Genomic DNA, 23067 nt, shown 5'->3' on the forward strand with positions numbered 1-23067 from the left:
TTGAGCTTGACTCCATCCTCAACCCGAAAAGGCCCCACAAGCTCATCTTTGATGATACCAGCCCAAACCAGTACTCCACCTCCACCTTGCTGGCGTCTGAGTCGGACTGGAGCTCTCTGCCCTTTACCAATCCAGCCACGGGCCCATCCATCTGGCCCATCAAGACTCACTCTCATTTCATCAGTCCATAAAACCTTAGAAAAATCAGTCTTGAGATATTTCTTGGCCCAGTCTTGACGTTTCAGCTTGTGTGTCTTGTTCAGTGGTGGTCGTCTTTCAGCCTTTCTTACCTTGGCCATGTCTCTGAGTATTGCACACCTTGTGCTTTTGGGCACTCCAGTGATGTTGCAGCTCTGAAATATGGCCAAACTGGTGGCAAGTGGCATCGTGGCAGCTGCACGCTTGACTTTTCTCAGTTCATGGGCAGTTATTTTGCGCCTTGGTTTTTCCACACGCTTCTTGCGACCCTGTTGACTATTTTGAATGAAACGCTTGATTGTTCGATGATCACGCTTCAGAAGCTTTGCAATTTTAAGAGTGCTGCATCCCTCTGCAAGATATCTCCCTATTTTTGACTTTTCTGAGCCTGTCAAGTCCTTCTTTTGACCCATTTTGCCAAAGGAAAGGAAGTTGCCTAATAATTATGCACACCTGATATAGGGTGTTGATGTCATTAGACCACACCCCTTCTCATTACAGAGATGCACATCACCTAATATGCTTAATTGGTAGTAGGCTTTCGAGCCTATACAGCTTGGAGTAAGACAACATGCATAAAGAGGATGATGTGGTCAAAATACTCATTTGCCTAATAATTCTGCACTCCCTGTAATTACAGCACATACATTTTCAAGTGTTTATCTTGATGATTTCTCTGTAAATTCACACGATGCAGCGAATCACCTAATTTATTCTGTACCGGAGCACCCCAAAACTGATACACTGCTCACAGCGAAAAAGCAAAGTAATATCTGACAATGCATAACATCATGAAAAGGTTGATTCAAGTTCAGAGAAGCAGTCAAGTTTCTGATTTTCCAATATATATTTATTGATCATGTTGCATATTATTATACAAATCATTACTGTGCAATTTCAATTCAGTGGACTGCAGATTAAGGAAAAAAGGTGCTAAAAAGTGAGTCTCCATATCCAAGTCAAGTGGTGTCTTCCAGCATCACAAATGTTACCACGACTCCATGGTACAATAAACAAAATTGAGGTCAGTCAAAATCTCAATAAAATGGTGCAGCTGGCTGCTTCTGAAGGGAGAGCTATGCGGACCCTTTACTCAGTTACCTGTGGGTAGCAGGGGGGAGTGCTATAACTCTGGGACGGGCGGTGAGCACCACCTCACCACGGTTGGCCTCAAATACAATGTTCTGTAAAGTGTTTTCCAAGATCGACTCCACCAGGATACTGATTACAGGAAGCCTGTTCAACAAGAAAAAGAAAAAAGCAAGTGTGTTTTTACTTGGTTGGACCTATTACACAAAACTGTTTGTCTATTCACTGCAATAATTAACACCTGTCACTCTACTTAACACACATCTATTACATGTTTTAGTTGGTGGTGGAGGAATAATGTCATCTGTCAAGTACTTGGAATGACAAAGCCAACCCTGAGTGGGGAATTTACAGATCCACTGCAGCATCTGATAGTTCCCTTGATGTCACAGGCGCAGTTAACATTAGTGTACTAGGTGTGGTGGTTCCATTGCCCAGAAGTCTGAGACACTCATCACACTCAAATTATGACTGCCTTTTACTATCCAGTGGAGGGTAATGGTCCCATTTTAATTGATTTCACTAGTATCCATGTAACTCTTTCCATTCCCAGAAAAAGGGTGAGCTTATAACTTGTTTAGATTACAGAGCCCTCGATAGGATTACATTGATTAATTGCTGCCTTTTCACAATCATATAGGTTCTATTAGATAAGATAGCATAGAGGTGTTAAAGGGTCTTACCATCTAGTCAAAGTTTGAGAGGGTGATGAATGGAGGTTGTGTCTCCTGGAATCTGCAATGCACCTCCAGCACTTTAGTATTTTACTGATGAGGGACTGAGAGGATTTTTTTGTTTTCTAATTAGATGATTGTTTGATCTACTCAGATAACTCCAGAAACTCACAAGTATAGCAATGATTACAAGAGCACTACATTGTTGCTAAGATGGATAATTGCCTATTCATTTCACTACTGTGGAATTTTTGGGGGTACCATTTTTGTGTACCGAGTAGTGCATAAAAAAAAAAAAAACATCAACCACGTCGCATCTAGAGCATCATTGGAGTATCTTTAGCATCTTTCATCACTTGTATCAGGAACACTCCATAAGAATCCATTGCAACGCGTATAAAGTGCCTGGAACTGCTGAAGACTGCTTCTTCTGTGGAGGCAACCATTTTTGAGGCCCTTGCTGATCCCCCCGACTATCTCCCTGCTACAGATGGTCGCCCAAAGTGACTATCTGACTGCACTGACATTTGCCAAAGTCTCCTTAAAAAAGTGTCTAAGGGGGTTATTACAACTTTGGAGGAGGTGTTAATCCGTCCCAAAAGTGACGGTAAAGTGACGGATATACCACCAGCCGTATTACGAGTCCATTATATCCTATGGAACTCGTAATACGGCTGGTGGTATATCCGTCACTTTACCGTCACTTTTGGGACGGATTAACACCTCCTCCAAAGTTGTAATAACCCTCTAAGTGTCAAATTTGTTGAATTTGTCAGTGCTTGTAAGAAATACTGATTTAGTAGTACTTTTAAGTTCCATATCTCCGGAACCCTCTGTTGGATCCTATTTTGGTGTCTAAATCCTTATAAATTCTTATTCTTACAAAAATACAGTCTATTTTTACACATTAGCTTCAGATTTCCTGAATGTGTCTATTTCTTCTTCAATTGTTTTGCTCCTGGGTAAATGCTATACACTTGTTCCTTTGTGTAGGGGACACTGTACCAAAAACCTAAGGCTGCTAAAAGACCATTATTAAGTGTGATGTGGTGCTGTCGCTTAAAATGAACATGAGTATGCAGTAAGTTGGTGTAGGAAGTTGGCTCTATATATACTATCTCAAAGTGAGAGATAGTGCGCACAGAGTCCAAGGGTTCCCCTTAGAGGTTGATAATGGCAAAATTAGATCATTCTAATGCTCTATTTTGTGGTAGTGTCGTTGAGCAGTAGGCGTATCAGAGGGTAGTGTTAAGCATTTGTTGTACACACACAGGCAAAAAATGAGAAACACACGCTCAAAGACTTAACTCCAGGCCAATAGTTTTTATATAGAAAAATATAATTTCTTAATTTATTTTCGAACCACAAGATTCAAGATTTGAAGTAAATACATAAAATGCAAGGTACTCCACACAGGTAAGTGAGGAACTTTGAATTGAAGCAGTAGTACACACAGTATAGGTTAAAATGGCAATAAGCTATTTTAAAAGTGGACACTGCAAAAATCAACAGTTCCTGGGGGAGGTAAGTATGGTTAAGTTTCTGAGGTAAGTAAAGCACTTACAATTTCAGTCTCTTGGGCATAGGCAGCCCACCGTTGGGGGTTCATGGCAACCCCAATGCCAGCGCACCAGCAGCACAGGGCCGGTCAGGTGTAGAGGTCAAAGGAGGGCCCACATAGGCGCCTATGAAGAACAGGGGTGCTCTGGTTCCAGTCTGCCAACAGGTAAGTACATGCGTCTTCAGAGGGAGACCAGGGGGGTTTTGTAGAGCACTAGGGGAGACAAAAGTAGGCACACAAAACACACCCTCAGCGGCACAGGGGCGGCCGGGTGCAATGTGCTGCAAAGCTTGCGTCGAGTTTGCTATAGGAAGCAATGGAGGGATCCGGGGGTTATTTGGGCAATGCAGGCAGGGCACAGGGGGGCTTCTCGGGCCAGCCACCGACTGGGCTAGGAAGAGGGACGCCTGCTGGTCACTCCTGCACTGGTGGTTGGTTCCTCTCGGTCCTGGGAGCTGCGGGTGCAGTGCTTAGTCCAGTCATCAGGTTCCTTGTTACCAGGCAGCTGCGGTCAGGGGGAGCCTCTGAATCCTCTCTGCAGGCTTCGCTGTGGAGGTGCAGGGGGGTCATCTCTGGTTACTCACGTAGTCGCAGTCGCCTGGGAGTCCTCTCTGCGGTGTTAGTTTTCTGGAGCTCGAGCCGGGGGCCTCGGGTGCAGAGTGTAAAGTCTCACGCTTCCGGGGGGAAGAGTGAGTTCTTTAAAAGTTGCTTCTTTGTTGCAAAGATGTTGCTGTTGTTTCAATCATAACTGGCATCAACAAAAGGCAAAAAGTCAGGGAGTAACCATGCCATGGAAGGCATTTCCTTACAGTTGGAAAAAGACAAGCAGACACCTTAGTGCTTCCGCAGCAGACAAGGATACCCCTCCTGGATGCTAGAGATGTAGTATGATATGCAAGAGAAACTAGATAAGATTCTTAGGCAGGAGAAGTAGTCTAGTAACTTGAGCTGGCGTCTTTGGAACTTGGGGATCTAGGTTGAAATTCCATGCACGGGTCTAGAGTAAACATCATGTGATTTTAATGTAATATATGTAAAATGTATTTGTGTAATCTTCACTTGATGTACATGATCTTGTAGCTTGTATCCCAAACACTCTCGGGGTGTACAGTATCCCATTGCTCCAAAGCTAGGTTTGCGCTGTAGGAAGTTGGCTCTGTATATACTATTTCAAAGTAAGAAATTAACAAATTAACCGCTGTCTCAAAGTGAGAGATAGTGTGCACAGAGTCCAAGGGTTCCCCTTAGAGGTAAGATAGTGGCAAAAGTAGAGAATTCTAATGCTCTATTTTGTGGTAGTGTGGTCGAGCAGTAGGCTTATCAGAGGGTAGTGTTAAGAATTTGTTGCACACACACACAGGCAATAAACGAGGAACACACACAGGCAATAAATGAGGAACACACACTCAAAGATTTACTCCAGGCCAATAGGTTTTTATATAGACAAATATATTTTCTTAGTTTATTTTAAGAACCACAGGTTCAAGATTTACAATTAATCCTTTAAATGTAAGGTACTTCACTTAGATACTTTAGGAACTTTGAATGATAACAATATCATGTACAGTCTAAAGTGGACACAGTGCAAAAATCAACAGTTCCTGGGGGAGGTAAGTAAAGGTTAGATTAGGAGGTAAGTAAAACACTTACAAGTCTCAGTCCTGGGGCATAGGCAGCCCACCGTTGGGGGTTCAAGGCAACCCCAATGTTACCACACCAGCAGCTCAGGGCCGGTCAGGTGCAGAGGCCAAAGAGGTGCCCAAAACACGTAGGCGCCTATGGAGAACAGGGGTGCTCCGGTTCCAGTCTGCCAGCAGGTAAGTACCCACGTCCTCAGGGGCCATCAAGGGGGGTTTTGTAGAGCACCGGGGGGACACGAGAACGCACACAAAGGACACCGGCACAGGGGCGGCCGGGTGCAGTGAGCAAAGCAGGCGTCGGGTTTTGTATTGATTTCAAGGGAGGGACCCGGGGGTCACTCTAGCGGTGCAGGCAGGCACAGGGGGGGCTTCTCGGGACAGCCACCACCTGGGCTAGGCAGAGGGTCGGCCTGGGGGTCACTCCTGCATTGAAGTTCGGTTCCTTCAGGTCCTGGGGGCTGCGGGTGCAGTGTTGGTTCCAGGCGTCGGGTCCCTTGTTACAGGCAGTCGCGGTCAGGGGGAGCCTATGGATTCTCTCTGCAGGCGTTGCTATGGGGGCTCAGGGGGGTCTTCTCTGGTTACTCACGGGCTCGCAGTCGCCGGGGAGTCCTCCCTGAGGTGTTGGTTTTCTGCAGGTCGAGCCGGGGGCATCAGGTGCAGAATGTTAAGTCTCACGCTTCCGGCGGGAAACGTGGAGTCCTTGGAAGTTGCTCCTTTGTTGAAAAGATGAGGCTGGTTTTGAACAGGGCCGCTGTTCATGGGAGTTTCTTGGTCCTGTAGTCCAGGGCAGTCCTCTGAGGCTTCAGAGGTTGCTGGTCTCTGTTGGATGCGTCATTGGAGCAGGTTTTTGAAGTTGGAGATAGGCCGGTAGGGCTGGGGCCAAATCAGTTGTCGTCTTCCTCCTTCTCTGCAGGCTTGTAGGTCAGCAGTCCTTCTTTCTTCAGGTTGCAGGAATCTGATTTCCTGGGATCTGGGGAGCCCCTAAATAGTGAATTTAGGGGTGTGTTTAGGTCTGAGAGAGCAGTAGCCAATGGCTACTGTCCTTGAGGGTGGCTACACCCTCTTTGTGCGTTCTCCCTGTGGGGAGGGGGGCACATCCCTAATGCTATTGGGGGAATCCTCCAAACCCGAGATGGAGGATTTCTAAAAGCAGGGGTCACCTCAGCTCAGGACACCTTAGGTGCTGTCCTGACTGGTGGGTGATGTCTCCTTGTTTTTTTCATTATCTCCTTCAGCCTTGCTGCCAAAAGTTGGGGCAGTGGCCGGAGGGGCGGGCATCTCCACTCACGGGGATGCCCTGGGGCGCTGTAACAAAAGGGGTGAGCCTTTGAGACTCCCCGCCAGGTGTTACAGTTCCTGCAGGGGGAGGTGAGAAGCACCTCCACCCAGTGCAGGCTTTGTTCCTGGCCACAGAGTGACAAAGGCACTCACCCCATGTGGCCAGCAACATGTCTGGTGTGTGGTAGGCTGGCAGGGACTGGTCAGCCTACACTAGAAGTCGGGTATGTTTTCAGAGGTCTGGGTGTATTTTACAATAAATTGCACACTGGCATCAGTGTGCATTTATTGTGCTGAGAAGTTTGATACCAAACTTCCCAGTTTTCAGTGTAGCCATTATGGAACTGTGGAATTAATGTTTGACAAACTCCCAGACCATATACTCTTATGGCTACCCTGCACTTACAATGTCTAAGGTTTTGCTTAGACACTGTAGGGGCATAGTGCACATGCATATATGCCCTCACCTGTGGTATAGTGCACCCTGCCTTATAGCTGTAAGGCCTGCTAGAGGGGTGACTTACCTATGCCACAGGCAGTGTGAGGTTGGCATGGCACTCTGAGGGGAGTGCCATGTCGACTTCGTCATTTTCTCCCCACCAGCGCACACAAGCTGTGAGGCAGTGTGCATGTGCTGAGTGAGGGGTCCCCAGAGTGGCATAAGACATGCGGCAGCCCTTAGAGACCTTCCCTGGCATCAGCGCCCTTGGTACCAGGGGTACCAGTTACAAGGGACTTACCTGAGTGCCAGGGTTGTGCCAATTGTGGAGACAAAGGTACAGTTGAGGGAAAGAACACTGGTGCTGGGGCCTGGTTAGCAGGGTCCCAGCACACTTTCAATCATAACTTAGCATCAGCAAAGGCAAAAGGTTAGGGGGTAACCATGCCAAGGAGGCATTTCCTTACATGCACTATATAAATACTGGTACATAAATCACTTCCTCACTGGGGGCTAACATAGACACAGTGATGATTCACATAGGACTACTACAAGGTTGTATCAAGGACTCCCTGGCATGGAAAAACTTGATACAACTGCTTACATACACAGGTGCAAGAACAGATTCAGTGAAGTTCCTGGAGAGCAAAGTGGTGGATGCAGAGGGGTATTCTAGATAAAACAATAGCAGAGTGGTGAGCATTCCTGAATACATTGAAAGGGGCAACAAAATAGCCCACCTGGAGAGCTGGCTGATTACTGAGGGTGCACTTTAGGGACTAAGTGCCTGATTTAGAGTTGGGTGGAGGGTTGCTCTACCACAAACGTGATGGATATCCCGTCCACCTTATTACGAGTGCCTCAAAGGATATAATGCCCTTGTAATACAGCGGATGGAATATCCATCACTATTGTGACACAGTAAACCTCCACCAAGCTCTATTATGTGTTAGCTTTTACACACTAGACAGGACTCACAGAGTGGCAGCTGAATGAATGCAACCCATCGTACCAACCTGACCAGTGCTAATGCATTTGCACCAATAAATTGAAAAATAAGTTAATTTAGAGAAAGCTCAGACTCGTACAGCTGAAAGAGCACCTAGACACCTGTTATCCTACTGCATTAATATTACTACCACTATCACATCAAAGCCATCACCATAAACAATTATTACTCTCATGATGCACACAAATCCAAGCCACTGTGATTGCAGAAGCAACACAACGGTAGCTCCCCAAGGCATGAGGGCATGTATCAAGCAAGGATATAAAGGCATCTGTCAAGCAAGGATATCAACCGGAATAATATAACATGGGCAATGTATTTACAAAATGGATGCACAGGGAGTTGCAGCTAATTTCCCCACACAGAATACTGATCCAAGGTGCAGCACATGTGCAGGTTTTCATCACATGCACCTCACATCCAAGATGTACAGCTGCAGTGCATGCTACCTTCAGAAATAAAACAGGCACTGCAAAGGCAAGAACAGTGGGCATTTTCCTCACATGCAAAACATGGGCTGAAAAGGCAGCAGAAAAGGAGCCTAACTTTACACATGCAGACCAAATACACGCACATGAAACATTAGTGCATGTTTATCTCAAGTTTTACATCACATCATTTTCTCCCAAAAGTACAATTTAACCAAATCTGTCAAAAATAATTTTGATCAGATGAACCCCTACGAGGGTGACTATTGTTGAGCGTGGTAGGATTCAACATCTCAAAGTGTCAGATATGAAAATTGCAATGCACAAATTTAAACTTCAAGTCAATAACAAATTATCAACCTATTTAGGACACGTCACTGTGCCATCTTCACTGAATCAAAGAGTTACAAAAAAGCATTTATGGCTAGATCGAACCATCAGTCTCTGTGACCATTAAAGAGGGCTTTCTCACCTTTTAATCTTCTCTTGAAGATCACGTTCATAGCTCAGCTGAAGCTGATGCTGAATGTCTGTTTCTGGTGTTCCTCCAGGTAATGTATCCAGAGTTAAGGGGGTCCTCCAACCTTGAGTCGTGCCTTCTGAATCATCCTTTCCAGTCTGATCCTGGTCAAGGCCTGGTCTTTCTTCTTGCATTTCTTCCCCCTTGTCATCCTCCAAAGGAGTAGGGGTCTCCCCAATGTAGCCCTCGGGGATGACGTGGCTGTCCCTGGCTGAAACAGGACCCGCAGTGGACAACTGGCTAAAATATGGCAGGGGCTCCTCTTGGCTTAGAACCAATGCATCATGGAAGTTTGTGTCATCCAAGAGATTTCTGAGGAAGCAAAACGCAATATAAGCATGAGATACCCAGATCAAATGTTCAATAGTTTGTTGGAACAAGTGTAACTTCACAGGGAGATTATGAGAACCCATTATGAATTCAGGCACAATACATTTGACAGAAAATCAATGCAGTGCAATATATTTTTTTTAAAAAGCTGATGTGCACAGAGGAAACAATACAGCTAATATCACTACCTTCCACCAATTCATTAGCGGGTCCTGTTTCCAGTAACAGGATTGTTTTTTAATAATCTAATTTATTATAGGTGTTGTAGTCTTGTTTTGCTTACACTAAACTAATTAGATTAACATACCTGGAGTTAATGATTTGTAGATGAAACATTCACACACATCTGCCGCTAGACAAACAAATAACATCTTTCACACAACTTTCTTAAAGGAGATGGAATGAAGGGCCAGATGTAGGAAGAAAACATTTTGCGAGGTGCAAAATGCGAGTACTAGCGACTCACAATTTGCACCCCGCAAAATGTTATGCAGAAAGGTGTCTCAGACACCTTCTGCGACTCGCTATGGGGTCGCAAAGTCCCACCTCAGAAATATTAATGAGGTGGGTCGCAGTTTGCGACCCCATGGCGAGTCTAGGCACTCACGGGGATGGTGGCCTGCTGGAGACAGCAGACCACCATGTCCGTGACTGCTTTTTTAATAAAGCAGTTTTTTTTTTCTTTTTGCAGCCCGTTTTCCTTAAAGGAAAACGAGCTGCAAAAAGAAAAATTACCGAAACCATTTAGTTTCGGGTTTTTTCAGAGCAGGCAGTGGTCCATAGGACCACTGCCTGCTCTGAAAAAATATTTTTTTGTGCATTCACAAAGGGGAAGGGGTCCCATGGGGACCCCTTCCCGTTTGCGAATGAGTTACTATCCACTTCAAGTGGATGGTAACTGCGAGTTGATTTGCGACCGCTTTCGCGGTCACAAATCAACTCTACATCGCGATGCGGTCACAAATAGGAAGGGAAACACCCCTTCCTATTTGCGAGTCGGAAACACATTTTGCGAGTCGGAACCGACTCGCAAACTGTGTTTCTGCATGGAGTGAGGCCTTTTGCGCCTTGCAAACGGCTACCTACATCAGGCCCGAAGAAACTAGGGCACTGTAGCCACATTGGCTACAGCCATCTAAAGTAAAAAACTGACGATGCTGCTGCAAATGCTCCCAAGCACAGAGTATCCCATCATACTCCGAGGGACAGTTGTTCCATTTTTTGGGGGCGCTTACTGAAAGGATCCTGAATCATTCACTGAGCTCAGCCTTTTTTGGTTTTTCACTTAAGAACCTTTTCAAATCTTCTTTAAACAACATGTTTCTTTGTCACTTAGCTATTTAGAGGCAAGTGTGTATTTTTATTGAGAGTTTCTTTTTAAAAGTATATGAATGAAACTGACCAATATTGGCTATTTTTATGCTGCTAAATTAGCTTTCCCCAAACAAGATGATTACAGCCTTTCTAAGAAAGGGAAATGCCAAGCATATTTTTTCCACAAAATGCTCTGGGATCTGTGGGGGTGGGGAGGGACTATTCAGTGCTTCTGATTAGCAATGGTAATCACCAGAAGGATTAGCATAGTTCCTCAACATTATCATGCTGTAATAAAGTAGGAGTGGATGAAACACCCCTTCTGTGTCGCGAGGCTGCCATTATCGGTCGGATACGGCATGGTCATGAGTGAAAACCGAAGCATGCTGGGATGCACTTTATGCGTCATTTCCGTTGTGAAACACATTTAGATCTCATACCTGATGACCATGGCCATGATATCGGTGGCAAGCGTCACCTCTTGCACTGATGGCTTGAACGGGTCCTTTTCGGTTTCTCCAGTCTCCGGCTGCAGGCCGACCTGTAGGCAAGGTTCATCCTCCATCCTCTCTTCTGGCTTCCTGTAACAAAATTTAAAAAATGCGGTGAAAACATAACAACATGTCTACAAGCATCGCTTGGAGAAATGCTGTGGACCATCACTTAGTAAGATGCATGTTCCATCTTGGAGGTGATAAACCGTAAAGATGAAGGTAAACCATTGACACAAACAGGTGGAGCGGAGTGAGCAACTACATTTCAATAAACATCAATCTTGACCTGAACCCTCCTTCAATTATAATAGTTTGATCACTACATATAACCCGGTTAGTGTTCCTAAAACAAGGCATGCAGCAAAAACACTATTTCGAAGCTTCTGAAAATCACACAGTTCTTCCAACTGAACTCAACCACTGACCTACAGTACATCGGCAGCTGCTCCAACTCTATGCCAGAGTATCCACAAATAGTGACCTGCAGCAATCCTTCCTTCCATGCAGTGCTATGTTAGTCTTCAGTGTAATGCACATGAAAGTTACTTAGTTGCAACTGCACTTCTCCAGTGACACATGTAACAGCGCTTCAGTCATGCATTATGTGCAATCTTTCCACCTCATTTGTGTGTCCTGGACTTAGACTAGCTTTTAAAGCGCTGCCTGCGCCACTTCAGCTTCAGATCCGGAATGGACTCCTAGAGAAGTCTTTCATGAGAACATGTGCGTAGAGGTCTCTGTTGCTGCTTTTCAAATGTGGCTACGCTGGGTGGATGGTGCTGCAGGAGGTTCTCACACTTTCTTCTACAAGTGTCCGTCTGCAGCTCCCCGCCTCCTCGCCCGAAGAGACGGGTCTAATTTGTGATAGATGCCGTTTCAGCCCCTTCCTTGAAGATGCTGCCTTCCTGAAAGCCACTCTCTTCTCCTCACTTTGCCCCCACACCGCATTTCCCCAGCCTTGTTTACTTCTACAGACACAATTTGGTCCCTACAGGTTCGACTGACATGGTGGCAAATTTCTTTTTAATTTTCAAAAAAATGTTTAACTACACGCTAAACTGCAGAGCAGAAGATGAAAAAGCAGCTTCAGTTTATTAGACCCATTTTACACCTGAAAGATGGGCAAAAGGCAGGCCTCTCAACCTGGAACGTGATCCCATTCAAATCAATGAAGAAGCCAATTTTTGGAGAATGACGATTGTGACAGCCACCAAATCAGGGTATGTGGAGAGTCGCGTAAAAACTATTCTCGTCACGATATCTACAGGGTACATACATCAGTGAACACCGGGGTCTCCCTCTCTCTCACACACATACACTGCTGCCCACTCCCCAAGACTTCAGACAAAGTTATTGACTAAGTAAGCACTGGAGTCAGGTAAACAAATCAGAGAAGGGTGAAACCTGCAGACACTGCTCACAGTTCAGAATACCCAGCTGGCATTTGAATAGCTGCCAACAGCCTCATCTTAGGGATTAGACTAACATGGCCTGTGTGTATCCTTGCAAGCTGGAGCTTTTTAGCATATTATTGCAGTGTTACAGTGAAACTACAAGTCACAGAACTGAAAAAGCCAGAACAGGCGGTTTCACACGGCATGCAACCACAGAGAAGCTTCTCAGATCACAGAACTCCCTACAAGTCCTGACTGGACCGGTCTTCGGTTCCTAAAACGATAAACTGAATGAACTGATGTTTTGTCAGGAATGATAAATAACTAATAACATGTTTGATTCGGTACTCGCTAACAAATTGTTTCCCAGCAACATTCAGCACTACAACGAACTTGCACTAGATTCTAAATCAAGTGTTTTTTTAAACTTGTTAAATGTCCTTGTATTGTCGACAGTACCTCGTGATTGTAAGTTCTATATTTTACAAAATAGACCTAAACAGTCATTTCTACTAGATCTGGCAAACACCAATCATTGTTGATTGCTGTAAGGAAACACGTTTTTGCAGGTTAACCCTGACTTTATACCCTCTTCTGACTGCTAGGTAGCGGCGTAATGACTCAAATGCCCAGAGCCCTGCTCAACAGGACTCAGGGAATGTGTGCCCTGATCCTTAAATGGCGTATGTTTAATTGGCTTGCCCCCAAATAGCATTGCCCAACTAACAAGTCCCTGGTATATGGCACCAGGAGTGCCCAGGGCCTGTAAGTTACAGTGTTCCCCAGGGACTGCAGCACTTGTTGTGTTGTTGTGCCACCCTGAGTGCAACAAGGTAAAACATAGCTTCCAGTCTACCACTGCAGACTGGAAGGGCAGCTTTTAACTGCTAATTCGATGGTGCCATTTAAAGTAATGAAAAAGCTCAAAACTCCCCTTCTAAGGTATGTAAGTCACCCCTAAGGAAACATATATAAATGTGTTTTAAAGTTTCAGAATTCCAACACAATTAGTTAAAGTAGCAGAACTATCCCAGGATGTCACAAATGACAAGTCCACACTTGGTAGCCAGGAAGGGCACATCATAATTGATAAAGTGACCTAGTGCTTGTCAACAGCATCTCTTCCGTCCTTGATGAGTTCTGGGAGTGCCTTGCAGTCTCTAGTGGGTTTCAGACATTTCTGCTGTTTTGGATACATCTAGGATGAGTTCCATTGCTGTTTCTGGTCTCTAAACAGATTAAGATAGTGTTTCTCTAAGTACCTTTACAAATAGGTGGGTTCATCAGTCCCATCTGTACTCCTACGGTAAGAAGGTTATGCATTTGCCTAACGAGGTTGGATGGGCCCTTGACTGATGAGGGCAAGGGGTATACTCCAACAATTCTGCAGTGCATGGTTCCGACAGCTGTGCTTTAAAATCAATAATGTATTTGTAGGAACTCTTTTCTTTTGCACAAAGGATGCAGAGCTTTAGCTTATGCAGAACACTGGCCCTTCATTTTATCTGTGTCCGTAGTATTTTTTCTGTATGCATCATCTTATAAAAGGGAAGTAAGTTTCCAACATAGCATAACTAGGAGCATTCATTGCAGCTGCTTTTAGGCTTATTCAGACCACTGAATCCCACAAAGAGGGTGTCCCTTACTTGTATTTGTAACATTTCTAGAGTGCATTAGACTAAAAAGGTATCACAGTGCTTGAGAAGAGAGAAACCAGGTACCTACCACTACAAGGTAGCCCAGTGGTCTCCAAACTTTTCAATGCCGCACCCCCACCCCCATTTGAAAAATAAAAATCATTAGGCCCCCCCCTCAGAATTTTTCACAATTAGTTTATAAAGGTGGCAATGTCTAAATATATCTAGACCTATTTAAACATTGCAGTTAAGTACTGTTAACTTTTTAAAATGCAATAACGTGTTTCTGCTTAAAACAAAGCCCTGTTATCTGTATGATGATTCTTTTGGCCAGATCCTCGCACCCCCCCCTGGGATCACCTGAGGCCCCCCTAGGGGGGCCCGCCCCCCAGTTTGAAGACCTCTGATGGTAGCCCCTGCCAAAATCTAAGATGTAAACCACCACGGTTTGAGTTGCTTGCGAAACAGTAAGTGTGAACTAAGGCTGCAGATACGTTCAGGAAGGGAGGTCCACAGTCTCACAGCAGCTACCTAGAAGGCCTGTTCCCCCATCTGGCTTTTTTACACAGCAGTATAACAACTTAAATCGTCCAGCTGATCTCAGATGTCTCCTGGGACCATACCAATTCATGGTTGTGTTAAGATAGCTTGAGCCCAGAGAGTGAAGAGCTTTATGCATCAGGTTACAGACCTTAACACTAGTTTCGTTATAGGCAGCCAATGGAAGTGTCTCAGCCGTTCTGTGATAGAAGAGTGTTTGGGTAATCCCATGACTAAGCGAGCAGCCGTATTGTGAATGATTTGAAGCTTGTTTAGCGAGAGCTGATTGATGTTTACATACAGGGCATACTGTAGTCCAGACAAGATGAAACAAAAGCTAAGACCACCAGTACACTAAGCTCTTTTGGCAGAAGTGGCAATATTTTCTTCAAGATTCTAATCATCCAAAAACATAAACTAACCGTTCTATTAACCTGGGTGTCAAAAGTCAAGGTGTTGTTAAACATCACACCCAGGTTTTTTTGTCTGCCACTATGGGGCCAGATAAAGAACCGCAATTGTCTGGCCACCAAAGTTCAGTCCATTCCAAACACTCATGACATTTCTATCATTACAAGGGCCTAATTATTTATTCTATTTTTAGTAAAGTGTCACTCAAAGCTTTGAAATGTCACACAAGCACACAGATAAAACATAAGCAAACACAATTTGGCAGCTATGCGTAGGGCAGTGCTTAAGGAAACTTGCAGTAGGTAAACTGAGTGAGACACAGCAAAGGGGCTTCTGTTGAATGGGGAAGTGAAAGCAGGAAACAAGTAAGTAATGTAACTAGGTAACTCACAGGAGGAGTTCACTCGGCTGGCTGTGATTTGCACACTTTTTCACTCAATTCTAATTCTTTACTGTTCAGTTAATAAAAACCATAACAATATTACTTGTGTATCTACAAATATTAATATCCATAAAAGCACATAATGATAATTACTTCACTTCCTAATAATTTACAAATGCTTGTAGAAAAGTGCCCTTTTTTGGCATGGTTACCCCCACTTTTTGCCTGCTGTCAGTATGTTATGACTGTGTTCACTGGGATCCTGCTAACCAGGACCCCAAGTGACTGTGCTCTCTCCCTCTAAATTTGGTTGCTTAGCACTTTGAACACCCCACAATTGGCATACTGATGCCCCCATCAGTACCCCATCTAGGTACCCAGGGCATTGGGGCACCAGGGGTTCCACCTGGGCTGCAGCATTCACTGTGCCAACCATGGGAGACCATGCAAAATGTGTCTGCAGGCCTGCCATTGCAGCCTGTGTGAAAGGGTGCATGTACCCTTTTACTACAGGTCACTGCACCAGGTCACTGTAAGTCACCCCTGTGGTAGGGCCCCAGCATTGCTCCTACTGGTTTTCTGGGGTTTTCCGGGCAGCCCATGCTGCTGCCACCCCTGAGACAGGTTTCTGCCCTCCTGGTGCTTGACCAGCTCAGGCAGAGGAAAGCAGAACAAAGGATGTCCTATTGGAGAGGGAGGTAACACCCTCTCCCTGGGAAATAGGTGTTACATGGCTTGGGTGGGGTAGGCTCCCCAAGCCACCGGTATGCTCTGAAGCGCACATTTGATACCCTCCTTGCATAAACAAGTTTGCACCAGTCCAGGGACTCTCGGTCCCCGCTCTTGCGTGAAACAGGACAATGGAGAGGGGAGTGACCACTCCCCTGTCCATCACCACCCCAGGGTGTTGCCCAGAGCTCCTCCAGGTGGCCACTTGATTCTGCCATCTTGAATCCAAGGTTAGCAAAGGCCCCTGGGAGCATCTGAGTGGCCAGGTCAGGTAGGTGACGTCACTGCCCCTCCTGATAGGTATCCCGCTGCTAAGTGACCAATCCCCCTTTCTGGGCTATTTAGGGTCTTCCTCTTGGGTGGGTCCTCAGATTTGACATGCAAGATTCCAGCAGGACTCCTCTGCAGAGTTTACTACATCTTCTGGCCACTGGGACTGCAACTGGACCCTCCAGGAACTGAGAATCTGCTACTTCAGCGACGACTCTGCTCAGCAACATTTTTTATCCGGTTCCTTCCAGCAACTGCAACATTTCCCCGTCTATGCCTCCTCTGAGGGTGATGAGTCTTCAGCCTGCACAAGAAGTAAGAAGGAAAAGAGGAACGGTAATGTGGGAGTAACAACCAAAAGACTTGAAAGTAGTGAGGAAGGTGCCTGAAGTCCTGCCCTACATGCCAGGTGAGGGATGTCATACCATGCTACCTGGACCCCGGGTCAATAGCTACATGTTCCATTCGGTGATTGGGGGTTCCAAATGTCATATGGTAGCCTGAAAGAAAAGAAAACATGGCTTTTCCACAACCCAGCATCTCCACCAGCACCTAAAGAGGGGTGGGGGAATTTAACAGTTCCTGTCTACTTTTTATCTTTAGGGTTGTTCTCTTGTTTTTATTTTAATATCAAAGTCTCCACGGGCCTGGTACAGACTTGGCTACACTAAAGGAACTCTTCATCCCCTAATAAATGTGCAATCAGCCCTTACACTAGCCGATTCAATACTTATTCCCCACCAGGGTGGCTGCACCTACTGAGGAAGGTGTAGGAAACTTATAGGTCTGCACAGAAGCTCCAACTTACTGGGAAGTATATTTCTGCACTAGCTGGCAATTCCAGATGGTTGCCAGGAGATACTAGGGGGTGCATGTAGAGTAAGAGCTGTACCTAACTAAACTGAATAGATGTCGGAGACTATGATTGTAATACGGACTATAGAAGATGCAACAAACTAGAAATGTATACAAGATAGTAGCTAATTATCTCACATTACCATAAGATAATGACATGCTATATCATCGTACTGTATATTTGAATGTATCTCATGCTAAAACTTGTACAATTTGGGTACAGTTCCACTGTTTAAATGTTAAAAATGCCAATAAAGAGAGTTGAAAAAATAAAAGAAGTAAGAAGGAATCTCCCTTGGAGTGAAGGAGCCACTCCCCTGCATCCGCAGTCACCAACTGCAACGACGACCAGCCGTGTGGATCTTCTCTCCTCCGGAGCTGCATGGATCCTGCATCACAGGTGGTGGTCTGGAATGGTCCTCTCTACCAGCTGTCACCTTAGAAGACGGTAAGCCCTTGCCTCTCCTTGCAGGACAGTACCCCTGTGCACCACAACTCTTGCAGTTTCTCTTCCAAGGGATCTTCAGGCTTCGTGTAGCCCCAGCCCCCAGCACTTCTTCCTGCAACGCACAGTCTCCTGCCTGCTGCACCAGCGACGTGAAACACTTCTTCAGGTGTGCTGAGTGGGCTTCACTGCGACTCCTGTGCCTGCTGCCCGTGGGTCACCTGTGGGGGCTGCCTCCTCTACTTGTGACTCTCCCAGCTGCTGAGGATCATCCTGGACTCCCCTCCTTGGGTCCAGGCCCCTGGACCTTGCTGGCCCTCTTCAGCTTGCAAAACCTTCTTCTTCGACTCTTGCATTTATCAAGGCTTGTTGGTGGTATTCCAGCACCACTGACCAACTGAATCACCACCGCTGGTGAGGGACATCATTTGCTTAACTTCTGTAACTCCTCTTCTGCTCCTGTGCTGCACTGCCGACCTTCTTCGTCCAGAGTCGACCTAATCCTGCATCCTCAGAAGGGTGGGTAGTGGCTCCTGACACAATCGGACACTCCATCACAAACTGGACTTGGTCCCCTTCCTTTGCAGGTCCTCTTCCGTCAGGATCCGCCTTTGGGTTCTTCCAGTCTTGTCTGGGTCTTGCACAGAATCGTCCTGTTGGTTTTGGGGAAAACCAGGTAATTACCTCTGCCTTCCTGGTCACTCTGGTACTCACCTCTTGGGGTTCCTAGTTTCTCCTGCTCCCCTCTACTGATTTCAGTTCCTTGGGTGGGGGACTGCCTTTCACATTCTACTTTTTTAGTACATAGTTTGGCCCTCCCCGAGGGCACTTACTATTTCCTATTGCTTTTATCAATGCCTATTGCTTTCTATGCTATTTACTGGTTTTGAATGTGTATATAATAGTGTGTTTACTTACCTCCAGTTAGGGTATTGCCTATACATGTATTTTAGTATTTGTGTTACTCTAACCCCTTCTGTGCCCAGGACGTAATGGTTACGTCCTGAGGCACATTGCTGCTGTGCCCAGGACGTAACCATTACGTCCTGGGCACACAGCCCAGAGGGAGGGCTAGCGCTCCCTCTGTGGGGTTCCTCCCACCCCCCCCAAGGCAGGGATGGAAGGGGAAGCCCTTTCCCTTCCAGCCCGAACCCCCCGTGACGTCAGCGCGCGATCGCGCGCTGTTTGTGACAGGGCCTCCTCCCATGCGATCGGAAGAGAAATGCTTTGCATTTCTCTTCCGATCACGTGGGGGAGGCCGAGAGAGGCTTCAAAGGGAAGGAAAGTTATTTCCTTCCCTTTGAAGTCTCTCTCTGCGTTTCAAAAGCCGGATTGCAAAGCAATCCGGCTTTTGAAACGCCCACTAGACACCAGGGATTTAATTTTAAAAAGTAAACTGGCCTGAAGGAGCGACCCCTTGGGCAAGGGTCGCTCCCAGGGGGGCCATTTTTTTGGAAGGCCTTTTCTGCCCCCAGGGGGGGGGGGGGGCAGAAACCTCTAGGCACCAAGGATAATTTTTTTTGTTTTTGTTTTGTTTTTTGTTTTAGAGGTGGGGAGCGACCCCTTAGGCAAGGGTCGCTCCCATAGGGGGCAAATTATATTTAGGGCATTTCTGCCCCCCTTGGGGGCAGATTGGCCTATTTTTATGAGGCCAATCTGCCCCCAAGGGGGACAGAAACCACTAGACACCAGGGAGTCTTTTTTTTGTTCGTGAATTTCAAGTAAGGGGAGCGACCCCTTAGGCAATGGTCGTTCCCCAGGGGGGCAGATCAGCCTATTTTAATTAGGCCGATCTGCCCCCAAGGGGGGGCAGAAACCACTAGGCACCGGGGATTTTTGTTGTTGTTGTTTTACAGATGGGGAGCGACCCCTTAGGCAAGGGTTGCTCCCCTGGAGGGGCAAATTGTATTTAGGCCATTTCTGCCCACTTTGGGGGCAGATCGGCCGATTTTAGGTCAATCTGCCCCCAAGGGGGGCAGAAACCACTAGGCACCAGGGATCCATTTTTTTGCGCCGTCACGCAAGGAGAGCGACCCCGTAGGCAAGGGTCGCTCCCCAGGGGGGAGAGGGGGCAAATTTATTTTAGGCCATTTCTGCCCCCCCTGGGGGCAGATCGGCCTATTATTATTAGGCCGATCTACCCCCAGTGGGGGCAGAAACCTCTAGGCGCCAGGGCTAATTTTTTTTTGTGTGTTTTTTTTGGGTTTGTTTGTTTTTTTAGAGATGGGGAGCGACCCGTTAGGCAAGGGTCGCTCCCCTGGAGGGGCAAATTGTATTTAGGCCATTTCTGCCCACTTTGGGGGCAGATCAGCCGATTTTAGGTCAATCTGCCGCCAAAGGGGGCAGAAAACACTAGGCACCAGGGATCTTTTTTTTTGCGCCGTCACGCAAGGTGAGCGACCCCGTAGGCAAGGGTCGCTCCCCGGGGGGTAGGGGGAACAAATTTATTTTAGCCAATTCTGCCCCCTGGGGCCGGCTGAGCTAGAGGCCAAAATCCACAGGTAGGCACTTTGCAAAAACACCTCTGTTTTCTGTGAAAAAATGGGATGTGTCCACGTTGTGTTTTGGGCCATTTCCTTTTGTGGGCGCTAGGCCTACCCACACAAGTGAGGTACCATTTTCTATCGGGGGACTTGGGGGAACATAGAATAGCAAAACAAGTGTTATTGCCCCTTGTCTTTCTCTGCATTTTTTCCTTCCAAATATAAGAGAGTGTAAAAAAGACGTCTATTTGAGAAATGCCCTGTAATTCATATGCTAGTATGGGCACCCCGGAATTCAGAGATGTGCAAATAACCACTGCTCCTCAACACCTTATCCTGTGCCCATTTTGGAAATACAAAGGCTTTCTTGATAGCTATTTTTTACTCTTTATATTTCAGCAAATGAATTGCTGTATACCCGGTATAGAATGAAAACCCACTGCAGGGTGCAGGTCATTTTTTGGCTCTGGGTACCTAGAGTCCTTGATGAACCTACAAGCCCTACATATACCCACAACCAGAAGAGTCCAGCAGCAGACGTAACGGTATATTGCTTTAAAAAATCTGACATTGCAGTAAAAGTTACAGAGTAAAACGTAGAGAAAAATTGCAGTTTTTTTTCACCTCAATTTCATTTTTTTTTTTCAGTTGTTATTTTCTGTAGGAAACCCTTGTACGATCTACACAAATTACCCCTTGCTGAATTCAGAACTTTGTCTACTTTTCAGAAATGTTTCGGTTTCTGGGATCCAGCATTGGTTTCAGGCCCATTTCTGTCACTGACTGGAAGGAGGCTGATAGCACAAAAAACATAAAAATTAGGTATGTCCCAGTAAAATGCCATAATTGTGTTGAAAAATTGGGTTTTCTGATTCAAGTCTGCGTGTTCCTGAAAGCTGGGAAGCTGGTGATTTTAGCACGGCAACCCCTTTGTTGATGCCATTTTCAGGGAAAAAAAACACAAGCCTTCTTCTGCAGCCCCTTTTTCCCATTTTTTTAAAAAAAACTAAATTTTCATGTATTTTGGCAAATTTCTTGTCCTTCTTCTGGGGAACTCAAAAAGTCTGGGTACCTCTAGAATCCCTAGGATGTTGGAAAAAAAGGACGCAAATTTGGCGTGGGTAGCTTATGTGAACAAAAAGTTATGAGGGCCTAAGCGCGAACTGCCCCAAATAGCCAAAAAAAGGCTCGGCACAGGAGGGGGAAAAGGCCTGGCAGCGAAGGGGTTAATAAAGTACCCTTATTTTTTTGTAATGCTGAGTGTTTTCAATCATGTGTGTAAGTGCTGTGTGACTGTAGTGGTTTTGCATAAGCTTTGCATGTCTCCTAGATAAGTCTTGGCTGCTCTTCCACAGCTATCTCTAGAGATTCCTGGCTTCATAGACACTGACTACACTTCATTAATAGTGGATATCTGGGCCTGGTATAAGGTGATAACACCATAGGTGCTCACCATACACCAGGCCAGCTTCCTACATTGCTGACCACCCTAAAAGATAGAACCATTTACAAAGGAGTAAAAAAAAATTACATCAACATAATGACAAGCTGAAAGGAACAAAAAGTGATCAACCGTCGATTAAACTGCGCCAAGCTCGCAGTAGCTTTTTCCCCTAATTGTGACTGTTAATTACGTGTTCGTGTAACAATACGTATTTCATCAGCTTAATGTTCAGTTGGGGACTAGCTGGATCAAGAATTTTTATTATTGCTGCCCTACATGTGTGGATACCTCCACTGATGAAGCCTTTTTTCAAGAAACTAACACAAGCCATATGCAGATATGGACATATGAATATCAGATGTATAAAGTCCTCTTTCTTATACCCACAGAGTCTGCATGCTGTTACAACACTGTATTTCCAAGATGATTGGTCAGCCAGTCGGGAGTCGACCAAAACTAATTTGCATTAATTTTCTTCTTATGTGCACCGAAAAAGTGAGACTTAAGTAAGGCGCTGGCTTCGGACTTTCATAATATTTAAGCACCATCCATGCATGAGAGCGCAGGCTAAAACTATTCTTATCCACCAGTAAAGAGTGATGTTTTGCGACTTTGTTTATTATTTGCCTGAACGATGAGTAAGTTCTTATTCCGAAACTCTGCTGTACTCGTCTTATATGTTGATTGAGAATCACTTTATAGCACATTCCATACTGCACTATTTGATGGGGAGTGGTTGCTACTTAATTTGATCGTATAGCAGCTTTTTATGACGGAACACATCCTCCCTTTGCATATATCACTGTCAGGAGCAGTTTGGCTGCAATTACTGAGAACAGTGGCTTGAAAAAAAGGGCCCTCCAATTTTTTCACAAGTGCACAAAATGCAATTTTTGGGGCATTTCCCTTTTTTTTTTTTTTAACAAGTATTGCTGCTGCTCCTGGTGATTAAATGTATTGTCAATGTATGAGCCTAAATACTGTAACTGCTTACCTCCTCTAACTGGTCGCTGACCAGCCATATTCAAAGTGTGGGGTCTTGGCGTCTGATTAACATTGCAGTAGTTTTTGCTGTATTGATTTCCAATTTATTAGTTGAAACATCGTTTCCCAATGCAATGAAGGATCTTTGAAATCCAACTTTTGTTAAACTCATTAAAAGCATGTCGTCTGCATGGGAAAGGTGAGACAGATGTAGGGAGTCCAAGCGCGGTCGATGAGAGTTAAATTTATCAAGCTGTGGTGTTAAATCTGCCATCAACAAAGTTAAACAGATGTGGAGCAAACATACATGTTTCAGACCCTTATTTGTGATGTTCTTGAAATCCTGGAACTGTTCCCCAATTTTACGCAAATCCATACTTGTGTATAAAGATGTTCTATTGCTCGCGACGGTCGACTATCAAATGCCACACGTCTACAAAGCAAAGATGTAGTTTTTGGTGTTTTCGCTTGCATTTGTCCGCTGATAAGGAGACGGCCAAGATGTTTGTAGTTGTGCTG

General features: G+C 45.5%; 1 protein-coding gene across 2 annotated transcripts in view; it reads right to left on the reverse strand.

Moving 5' to 3' along the window:
• Positions 1-1037: 1037 nt before the first annotated feature.
• CFAP65 (cilia and flagella associated protein 65) overlaps positions 1038-23067 on the reverse strand; it is a 433505-nt gene continuing 411475 nt past the window's right edge. The window contains exons 30-32 of one of the 2 annotated variants that reach the window (XM_069227128.1): positions 10921-11061; positions 8789-9148; positions 1038-1434 (exon numbers count right to left, since the gene is read on the reverse strand). In XM_069227128.1, coding sequence (XP_069083229.1) covers positions 1296-1434; positions 8789-9148; positions 10921-11061 — 640 coding nt within the window. In that variant the 3' untranslated portion in view covers positions 1038-1295. The remainder of the gene's footprint in view (positions 1435-8788; positions 9149-10920; positions 11062-23067) is intronic. The other variant, XM_069227129.1, reaches the window with a different exon arrangement.

Source organism: Pleurodeles waltl, chromosome 3_2 (assembly GCF_031143425.1).
Source record: "Pleurodeles waltl isolate 20211129_DDA chromosome 3_2, aPleWal1.hap1.20221129, whole genome shotgun sequence".
Classification (NCBI taxonomy): Eukaryota; Metazoa; Chordata; class Amphibia; order Caudata; family Salamandridae; genus Pleurodeles; species Pleurodeles waltl.